Here is an 11,370-nt window from a genome sequence, read left to right as displayed (position 1 = left end):
AAAAAGCAGTAAGAGGTCGCAATGTAGTTGGCCTACTGTAAGCACATTTACAAAGTATTTATAATACCGACACAGATAATCATCAATAGCTCTGTATTCACAAAAAAGTCTTTGACCCAAAAAAAGAAATGCATACACTTTGACCCAAAAAAAAGAAATGCATACAGTTACTCCTCTTTACTTGAATTGAGAACAATGGGTTGCAACCCTACAAGGATCCAAAGGCCAACCCCTTACGATTACCTAAGAATGTGCATTGTCATAGCAATGTTGTTATGATGTAGTTGATTGTTTTCAGCAAAGAGTGACTCTAACCCGTTGACGGGCCCATCTAGGCTATCCATTAGACCACAGGTACCTCGTGACTTTACGTCAGGGATGGAGAACCATTGTCATTCGAGGGGCCACTTCAAATTTGATTAAGTCCTCCAAAGGTCACTCTGAAGACAAACCAGGATTTCCCCCCTGCCCTATAGACCTGTATTGAAATTGGCCAGTCTGTACAACAGCCCCCACCTCCACTAGCTCCCCTGAAAATATAACTTTAAGGGACACTGTGCAGGAAATGGGCAAAAAAGGTACTGCAACTATGCTGCTCATCGAAACTGGGCTGCCTTATTGCCAAATTTGATCTTTACATTAAAGTTTACTAAGTAATAAACACATATTTTCTAGTATGGTCCAAATACAGTCATTTTTCAGCTATAAATGTCTATTTTTGGAAATTCAAAATGGCGGACCATGGAGAAGATCCCCCTTTTCATGTATGAAAAGTGCAATTTTCCCAGTCATAATGAATACTTGGAATTTGATGCTGGTGGTAAGTATTCATGAAAAAAGGTAACATTAGTGAATGGGCAGCATGACTTCTGGAAATAAACAACTGAAAATCTCACACAGTGTCCCTTTAATTGTATTGCAAATGTGATTTTGAACATTTACTTACAAAACTGGTCACATTTCATGTGAAACTGCATAACATTAAAATTGTGTTTGGGGCTGGATATGACAGGTCTTAAGGGCTATAGGTTCCCCACTCCTGCATTAGACCAAAGCCTCAAGACTTTTCATCTTCAGCCCTACCGTGGCCAACCGGTAGCACTTGTCTACCATGCGGCTGACCCACGTTTGATTCCCAGGTCCTTTGCCGACCCTTTCCCATCTCTCTCCCCATTCGCTTCCTGTCCACCTCTCACTCTGTCCTGTCAAATAAAGTCAGATTTTTTTTTAAAAAGAATTTTATATCTTCAGCTGTTCCTGATTGCAGTCAACTTCACTTTCTGGTTCTGGTTCTGGACCTGGTAGCTGTCCGTCTTGGTCTTCCTGCGGTAGACCAGATAAAACACGCCGCCGGCTGCTCCCAGGATGGCCAGAATGAGGGCCACCAAGAGTGCAGTGAGTAGTGACGGCGATGATGAGTCCTCCTCGACCTCTAATTCATCTGAGAGAAAGATAGGATTGGGTTAGATGTAATCATAATAATAATAATAATAATAATAATAAATTGGTTTTATATAGCGCCTGTCAAGTGACCCAGGGTCACTTTACAAAAGGAGAATGGGCAGGGGAATAGAGGGAGAGGAGAGTAGGGGGTAGAGGTGGGGTTGGGGGCAGGTTGGTTAAGGACCATAGCCCTCAGTGAATAAGTGTGAATTGCTTCTTGAATGTAACCAGTGTGGGGACTTGGCGGCTATGGAGAGGTAGACCGTTCCAAAGGGTGGGGGCAGCAACACAGAAGGCTCTGTCACCAAAAGTCCGTAGCCTGGCACAGGGGATGACAAGCGGGTCCTTGTCAGAGGACCTCAGGGACCTTGGTTGGGAGGGATGCTGGATGAGATCAGAGAGGTACTGGGGAGCAAGAGCATTGAGGGATTTATAAGGAGTACGATTTTGTAGGTGATGTGTGACTTCACCGGGAGCCAGTGCAGCTGCAGCTGCCCCACACAGCTGAGTGTGGGGGTAATGTGTTGCCACCGCTTTGTGTGTGTGAGGACCCTGGCAGCCGAGTTTTGGACACGCTGTAACTTGTCCAGTGCTTTGGCGGGAAGACCATAAAGGACGCCGTTACAGTAGTCCAGATGGGAGGTGATGAAGGCATGTTTCAGCAATGTCCTCAGATGCAGAAACTTCCAGCTATGTGGAACTTCGAGCCGCCTTACTAGGATATGTATTGTATTGGGGCATTGTCATATGCTTTTGATCGTCAAGCCTTTGTACCGTAGACGATCATGTCAACATGGATCACAATACATTGTGAAAAAATATAGAAAAGTAACTTTCAAAAACTTTTTGGTCAGTAGGGCAACGGGGCAGGTGCTGCAGCAAGCCTACTGTATGTGCACACCTATGTGCATTACACCAGTGGTTCTTAACCTGGGGTGCGGGCACCCCCTGGGGGTGCGCCAGAGATTCCAGGGGGTGCACGGAATCTTGTTTGTGTAGAGGTTGTGACCAAAATTATACTTGCAAACATTATAATTAGGCCAAATTAAACAAGTTTTGGTCCCCATTTAAAATCATTGAGGCATTGATTCATGTCTCAAGCGAGAATCATTGTAATTAATCACTCATTTATCATTTTTTTAGTGCTTACACATGTAGAAATCTGTGTTGGGGGTGCGCGGCTTATCTTCGGCATAATTAAGGGGGTGCGCTAAGAAAAAAAGGTTAAGAACCACTGCATTACACTACAGGAAGCTGATGCTTGTAAAATGTGATCCAAGACTTAACATTTCATGTATCGAACACAAGCAGATAATTGGAGTGCTTCTGGGTCTTCACCTTTTTCCTTGGTGCTCATCAGTGTATGGGCTCACAAGTTTAGTCCAAGAAGAGAAGTTCTCAGGCTCTCAAGGTTGCGATTTCTTTGTGCTTTTTTATTTGGCTACAATGGCAACCTTGAGTGCCTCAGAACTTCTCTTCTGGGACTATACTACATCTCAAGTCAAGTCAGCAAGTCAAGTTGGTTTTATTGTCAATTTCTTTACATGCACTGGTCATACAAAGAATTTGAAATTACGTTTCTTGCTTTCCCATGCAGACATAGACTAATCTAATCTAGGTAAGGACATAGACAGTATAGACATAGACAGTACTCATACATGGACATAAGACAGTATGGACATAGACAGTGCTCATACAGACATTTAAAGTGTAGGACTGGACAACAGAAGACTTGTAGAGAACATACATTAAGAGGAGGTATTTTGTTGTGCTTTTTTTCTAAAAGTCCTTCATTTTCATGTACTCTCCTCCATCTCACTTTCCTCACCTTCTACTGTGACTCGCATGGTGACGGCCGCATGCCCCACTGCGTTGCTGAGGAGACACTCGTAGACCCCGGCGTGGCTGCCGTTCACCGCCTCGATCACTAGCGTCATGTTGTTCTCGCCATCCAAGTCGACCCCCTGGTGACTCCACTGGTAGCTGGGCTCAGGGTAGGCCTCCCCTTGACACATGAGGGCTAGTCTGTTGTGGGCACGGAGCACCACATCCCCACTGGCATTGACCACGCGCGGCTTCCCTTGTTAGGGCATAAGAGGAAGGAGAAGAGTCAGGGGCAGAGCAGAGGGGGGGGCATAGGGGCCAGGAACCCCCGGCCTCACCACTTGGGGGGGGGGGGGGCCCTGCCAGTGGCTTTCGATTGCCAAACATCTTGTAGGGGCCCCATTCTACGATATTTCGTGGGCCCAACACCTCTGACACATCTCACGCCCCCCCCTGTCCCAATACCAGTGCTCCGCCCCTGATAAGAGTTTAGAGCAGGAGTTCCGAGAGCAGAGAATGCGCGCACATCAGTGGCCCTACAAAGGCAAAGTGCAGTAACTACAGATTTTTGTGAACATTGAGTTTAGATCACACCTCACACCTCCTTTATCTTGTGACAAAGCCTTATGGTCCACATATGGTCCTTATGTGTCCTGTTTTAGAGATATTGCTATGTCAAATTTGCAGTACAACATCCAAACTAATGGCAAGGCTTGGAAGGTCATTTTCTCAGTTTCAATGTTGGTGTACTGCATTCTGCCTTTGTAGGACTGTGGCACAGGTGCTGGACAAAATAAAGTAACTTAAAGTAAAAATAATAATAAATGCCCGCCGCAACACTGTTAATGCTCCCAGTTAGGCTATTTAATGGCACAACGTTGAAGGACTAAGGTCTGAAACGTTGTGCCGTTAAATTTGGCTACTGGTAGCATTGACTGGGAGCATGATTGCTGATATGATGTGTTGGGTTAGGGTGTGCTTACATTTATTTATTCATTTATTCATTCAGTAATAGTAGCAGTATTGGTAACACTTTATTTTAGGGATACATCTATTAGCACTAATACATACAATATTAATGCCTGTGTTAGTAACTTGTAAGGCATGTACTAAGCAAAATAAGACAGTTGTTAAGCATGTATTCACAAATGTCTTGTTCATGCCCAATTAGGGATTTATTATTAATATAACGTTAGTAAGGAGCAGTAAGCCTATATTTCTATTTATTAGTAAGTAGTAAGTGGCAGAATACAATGTGTATAAGCTCCCGACACACTGTGTGAACAAACCCTGAACAGTGTGAAAACAGATGCGGAATAAGGGTCCCTATTCTAAAGTGATGCATTGCTCACCCCAGATGGCTTCCGGCCCACAGACTACCAAAGTCCCCCTCGTTACCTAGGGCCCCCACACCACCCAGGCCCTCACTACCTAGCCCCCCCTTAACATCAAAGTGTAAGGGTTTATTATATAATTCTTATTTCTTCAGCTGAGTCATCCAGTTTTCTCTTATGCATAGTAATGTAGGTAAGGTAGGTAAGGTAACAGGAGCCTGTATGTAGCAAAGATTGAACGTATACTTGTCAATGGCGGTGGGTTGGTGAGATGTAATTTTTTTCATGTACCACTGAGTTTTAATTGTAAAACCCCCCAAAATAAATGCAGCACATTAGAATATTAGTTTTGAAGCGAAAATAAACTATTCTTTTGTGATAATTAAGTTCATGTTTGAGAACATTAGCTTCAAGAAGTGCATTGCATGATGGGTACGCAATCTAGGCCAACAGACAACCTACCCAGCTCTGAGCCTACCTACGTCCTTAGCTCCTCCCCTCACTCGTGCAATTTAGTTGCTATCCAAACAATTTGCCATGTATGTAACAACAGAACTATTATCATTGCTGCATTGGCCATGCATTGCTTTTTTGACTAAGGGCGTACCCATCATGCACTGCACTTCTTGGAGCTAAGTTTCTCATTAACATTAACTTATTTATCACAAAGGAACTGCTTAGTTTTGCTTCCAAACTATTTCTCATTGTTATATTCTGCATTTATTGTATGTTTTTTACATTTAAAGCTAATTGGTGTATGAAAAAATGACATCTCACTACCCCACCGTCATTGAGAAGTTTACGTCCAATCCTTGCTATATAACCCTTCCTATTACAGAACAGTACACCGAATGAAATAAGTGAGATCTACATATCTCGTCAAACTGACTCAGAATTAGAAATGTACTTATAATTTGCTTGCCCGGGGGGGTTGGGGGGTCTGGGTAGAGTGGGGGCCCTAAGCAATCTGGGCTGAGCAATGCATCACTTTAGAATAGGGACCCTTATTCCACATCTGTTTTCACACTGTTCAGGGTTTGTTCACACAGTTTACCAGGAGCTTATACACGTGGTATTTTGGCCCTTACTGCTTACTCATAAATAGAAATCTAGGTCTACTAGGTCCTTACTAAGGTTATATTGGTAATAAATCCCTTATTGTGCATGAAAAAGACATTTGCGAATAAATGTCTAACAACTGTCTTATTTTGCTTAGTACATGCCTTGCAAGTTACTTACACAGACATTAATATTGTATGTATTAGTGCTAATAGATGTATCCCTAAAATAAAGTGTTACCGCAGTATTAATACTAATCGTAATCAGGGCTCTAAATTAATACCAGTAAACCAGCCACATACGGGTGAAAATTCAATTTGGTTAGTGGAAAAGAAAACTTACACAAGCCACTTTTAATGAAGGTATGTGTGGCTTGTAAGATGTAACATCTACTAGACATTTTGGCTGGTGATGAAAAAAGTTAATTTAGAGCCCTGATTGTAATCTGATAGTATGTTATTGATATATTATAGAACATACAACTTACAATATACTACCCGGTTGATGCTGTTGCCGGAGAGGGTCTCTGGTATGTTCTGAGTGGTGTTCAGCTGCAGCCGGGCAGCGCATTGGATGTCCACCTCATGGTCGTCACGGGAAACGTTAAGGTCTACCCGAAGCTTCGCCGTGGCAACCTTGCACAGCGAGTAAAGAAGGGAGGAGTAGAATTTAGTTATACATTGTATTACTTTTCACAGACAAAAAGTGCTTCAAAAACATTACCAGTAGGCCAATGCGTAGTGTGGGAAAATGCATGATAAAAATTATTACAGACACCTAAGGTAGGGTGACCAGATTTTTGTAGTCTGAAACCGGGACACTTCGTGCGTGACTGAAGGACAATATTTTGCGGGCGGGTCTGGGGGTCCTCCCCCAGGAAAATTTGTATTTTTTAGATGCAATTTCCTGCATTCTAATCAATTTTAGAGGGAGGAATGACAAATCGCAACTGACTCCTTTAGACTTTCTATACAAGCGCTGGCTGCCATTAATTGTGGCAGGTAAACATGTAATATTTTCCATATATTTACCCTGATAGACATGGCGCAATGTAGTGGTTAGCCAAAACCGGGACATATTTGTGTCCCGAGAGGGTTCGCTCGGGACATGGGACACACAACTCCAAACCGGGACTGTCCCGGTCAAACCGGGATGTCTGGTCACCCTAACCTAAGGGTTTTCATGCTATGCTATCAATAAGTGTATAGTTATAAATAACTATCAGTTCAGTTCAATTTAGTTCAGTTAGCTTTATTTCTGCCAGTGTGGGCAATCGTTGTGCAGTAGTAGAACACCTCTGTCACACACACTCACACTTCACACACAAAAACATAAAAAAGCACATCGCCAGAGTTGCCTCCGCCAAGTCATTAACCAGTCGACCTCGAAGGCCGTTGTCCTGCTTATCTGTCGTTAGCTTGATGCTCGACCGGTTCCAAAGAATTAATGGTCACCCCCATCTAGCCAGGCTGTGCCCTCCTAGTGACGCCACACCTTCAGTGCCTCTAATCAGGCCAAGAGCAAAACAAACATAATTCTGAGCTCCCGGAAAAACAGGGATCAAACGACCATTAGCAAACTAAGACTGGTGGGTCAAATATACCGTTTGGGAAATGTTAATCGTTATGCTCTTGGTCAGACCAAGTCTCGAAGAGATTTGAAAGTCGATGATAATCAGGCTAACCCCCATCGACCAACCAGAAGAGAGAATTCCGTTGCAAAGACAGATTAAAAAAACATTTAAAAAACACATGAGACTGTGCACTGCATGTAGCCTGGTCCTGACCATCCCATAATACTACCATTCAATTTCGCATTCATCCTTTGGCGGGAGTACGTAGGATGGCGCGCGAGGCCACACTGAATGTGCATGGCATGTTTATCTGTAGGCTAATTAAGCATTCTGATGGCTTTGCTTGCTTACCTCATCTGGGTTTCCTTCGGTCGTCATCAGCGGCAGAGATGCGGCCCGGGCTGCTATGTCTATCTCTTGGCCTCCTCTGTACCACACAATGGAGAGGCCGGAGAGGGGAGCCAGGTTGTGAACCTCGCAGTACAGCGTGAAGAGCCGGTGCTCAATCAGAGGGGCGGGGGCCGGCGGGTAGACCAAGGACAGGGACACCTTGTCGGGAATCTCTGAGAAATGGAAGCGCACACACACACGCACATGCACGCACGCACGCACGCACACATACACACACGCGTGCACGCACACACACACACACACACACACACACACACACACACACACACACACACACACACACACACACACGTACGCTTGCGGGCACACACACACACACACACACACACACACACACACACACACACACACACAATAATTAGTGACCTCAGACTCAGCACTGCTGAAAACAAAGTTTCGGCCCTCGTCAACCTCAGTGCCACCTTTGACACAATTGACTGTAATATGCTGATGAGCATGAACTGCCTAGAATCTTGGGTGGGACTCTTTGGCCATGTCTTAGGCTGGTTTAAATCATACATCATACATGTAGGAAGGCAATTTTTTTCTTACCATTGGGAAACACGTCTCCAACAACAAATTTGATGTGATTCATTGAATTGATGAATTCACTGAATTGATTCAAATCGAATCATCAGGTGTCACAGGGGTGACTATGTCAAGTGGGGGAGGGAACCACGATATAGGACGCTTGTTTCATAGAGGGACTTTTGGAGTGCAACACACGAGTAAACAGACATGGCGGCCCCCTATGAGTTACCGTGGAGGTGTGTGCGCAATCAGATGAATGGCGACAGGTGTGGAGATGAGGGGAGACGTACGATTGGAGCTCACTGGGGAGGCCAACATTTATATGTCAGTTTCGACACACAGACAGGGGCGGCTTGGAGAAGAAGACTCGTGGAAAGAGACCGCGACGGCCAGCACGCAGCAGACGGAGGAGGCATACGCAGCCGGTATCCGGACGGGGCCAGAATGTGAGATGGAACCTGGACTCTTGACGATCCTAGGGATCGAGGCGGCCTGGAGCTCGAAGGAAGAGTCGGACGGCATAGTGCCCGAATGAAGTCCGTGACCTGAGCCCAGGGGTTTCTGCGAAGTCGGAGATGGAGGGGTGAGATCACTCACCCCTCAATGAGTTAAGTTCACGTGCGTTACCTGGCCACCGTGGTTATGCCCGTGATGCCCCCGCTTGGATGTGTGCGCTCTCTCTCTCTCTCTCTCTCCCTCTCTCTCCCTCTCTCTCTCTCTCGGAGTCCCCAGTGCTGTGGCAGAGATGTTCATTATTTTTAACAGTAGTCTAGTCAGTTAACGCAGTGGGATCGCTACTCTCGTTTAGAGACCGACCGATATGGGTTTTTCTATGGCCGATGCCGATGCCGATATTTAGAGGTCAGAGTCAGCCGATGGCCGATGTGACCAGCCGATTTTTTGGGCCGATTTTTGGGGCCGATATGCCATCATATTATCCTTAATTGGCATGCTAAAAATATACCGGTATATAAACAATATTCTTTTTCATTTATTTATCCATAACATATGTATTTTATGAATTAAAAGTAACATATGTTCCATTTACACCCTTAATATTCATATAGATAGGCCTAGTAGAAATATTATGTAGGCCAGGGCTGTCCAAACTTTTTTAGTGAGGGCCGAATACAGGAAAATAAACAAGGGGCCGGGCCGCACATTAGCTGTGAGATGACCGGTTCAATGTAACAAATACACAAGGGAGGCAAAAGCTGTCTGATGGCCCATGATTTATTTCCAATATTTTCAAGAGGCAATGTAAGAAAATGTAACACAAATTGCATAAATATTATTGTGTCAGTGTAACACACTTGTATGAATTATCCACATGTACATGGTTAATAATTACGCTTATTATTAATTGTTATTTATTATTATCTTGTTATTTTATTGTTGCCTACAATCAATCAGTGCATGTTTATAAGCTGTTTAATTTGTATTTAATTCTTATTATAGCCACAACTACTTCCCCGGCACTTCATGGGTCAATGTGAAACTCGTGCTGATCCAATCAGATCAAGTGCCTCTATCTCACATGCACGCAGGCAGCGATGTAAACAAAGGCAGCTCTCCTCTCTGTGCCTCCCTCAGTTTAAATGAGCAAGTTCTGTCGTAACCTAGCATGTTTAGCTAACTTGCTACAGCCACAGAGGCAATTTTACAGGATGGATTCACAAAGCTATCAAAAATAATGTCACTTATGCGCAACATGCTTACAGTATAGCATGATACTATTCCAACTGTGGGTTAAAGTCACAAATAAAAGTGCTAAGCAATCGCTAACGCTAACCGCTATTCAGTTTGAAGTATAAGCAGCTGTAGGAAGGCTATGGTAAAAGGCACTCGTGGTCACACACCACTAGCAACTTTGATTTCAACTCCGTTGCCGTTGAAAACAAATAGACATGGGGTGAAAGTCAATCACATGTCAGACTTGCATCCTTTTTTGTTAAAATTTCGCTTAGATTTTTACTTCCTATTGTATTTTTTAGAGGTAAACTTCACACTGGTTACCACCAGCATTAGGGCTCCCAGTAGCTGCCCGCTGATGTGCCTGAGAGAGGTGTGCCTGATAGAGAGGTGTGACGTTCACGGAGCCGGTTCTTTTGAACGGCTCCCTGAAGTGAACTATGGGGGCAGGATCACAGCTGGGGGAGCCACTCGACTGTTATTTCGTTCGTTTTTCATTCATTTTAAGCACGTGACCTCGACCTTAAAATCGGCGCAACCAAATGAGAAAATCGGCCGATGCCGATTCATTAAAAAATAGCAAAAATCGGCCGATTAAATCGGCCGGCCGATCGATCGGTCGGTCTCTACTCTCGTTGGTCTAGTGTGCTGTGCCATGGTGTGCCATGTTTCCCTTCTTAAGCATGATGTGTGAAACACTTAATGTGTGGATTGATTCACGAATAATTGTAGTGACCCCCTGTTTGACTGAGTAGCTTATTTTAGTAACCTACTAGCTCTGCTCGTAAGCACAAACACCGGCTAGTGACTTCTCCCCACCTGTTCCCCCAGCCACGCCCAGGAGAGGAGTCCAGACGAGAACCTGACGTTGCCTGCGACCAGACCCAACGCTGCAGGCCACACGAAGATGAACTTGGGGTTTGTGGGATTGGGAAATTGAGTAGTTGGGACTATTTTAGAGACAATGGACTGATGCAGAATTGGACACTTCTGACATGGGTGCATGGAAAATAAATATAATTGTTAAAACTTGATTCTGGTGTTCTGGTGCGTCTGTGGGTGTGCAGTATGTTCCTCAGGGTAGCTGGTAGTAAAAGGGGGGCGCCGGTACGCCCCCTACCTGTGACATTTGGCAGTAGTCGGCAGGCCTACCCTGAGTTTGAACAGCTGTGCACCCCAGATATGCCAGACCTAGACAGTATAGTATTTTAAACGGACTATTTAATTACAAAAAAAAAAAAAACTCACAAAAAAAATCGACTTACAGCAACATTTTTATATAGGTTTCCAGGGACTGGAAACCATTAGTGGGGGAGGGTGTCACAGGGGTGACTATGTCAAGTGGGGGAGGGAACCACGATATAGGACGCTTGTTTCATAGAGGGACTTTTGGAGTGCAACACACGAGTAAACAGACATGGCGGCCCCCTATGAGTTACCGTGGAGGTGTGTGCGCAATCAGATGAATGGCGACAGGTGTGGAGATGAGGGGAGACGTACGAT

General features: G+C 44.6%; 1 protein-coding gene across 1 annotated transcript in view; it reads right to left on the bottom strand.

The window, feature by feature from the left end:
• Positions 1–779: 779 nt before the first annotated feature.
• Positions 780–11,370, bottom strand: part of LOC134459879 (uncharacterized) — an 18,451-nt gene continuing 7,860 nt past the window's right edge. Inside the window, exons 3-6 of the mRNA XM_063212405.1 lie at positions 7,585–7,796; positions 6,148–6,295; positions 3,272–3,523; positions 780–1,441 (exon numbers count right to left, since the gene is read on the bottom strand). Coding sequence (XP_063068475.1) covers positions 1,248–1,441; positions 3,272–3,523; positions 6,148–6,295; positions 7,585–7,796 — 806 coding nt within the window. The 3' untranslated portion in view covers positions 780–1,247. The remainder of the gene's footprint in view (positions 1,442–3,271; positions 3,524–6,147; positions 6,296–7,584; positions 7,797–11,370) is intronic.

The sequence above is a fragment of the Engraulis encrasicolus genome, chromosome 1 (assembly GCF_034702125.1).
Source record: "Engraulis encrasicolus isolate BLACKSEA-1 chromosome 1, IST_EnEncr_1.0, whole genome shotgun sequence".
Taxonomy (NCBI): Eukaryota; Metazoa; Chordata; class Actinopteri; order Clupeiformes; family Engraulidae; genus Engraulis; species Engraulis encrasicolus.
The sequence above is the reverse complement of the archived record's forward strand: the minus strand, read 5'-3'. Positions and strand labels throughout refer to the sequence as shown.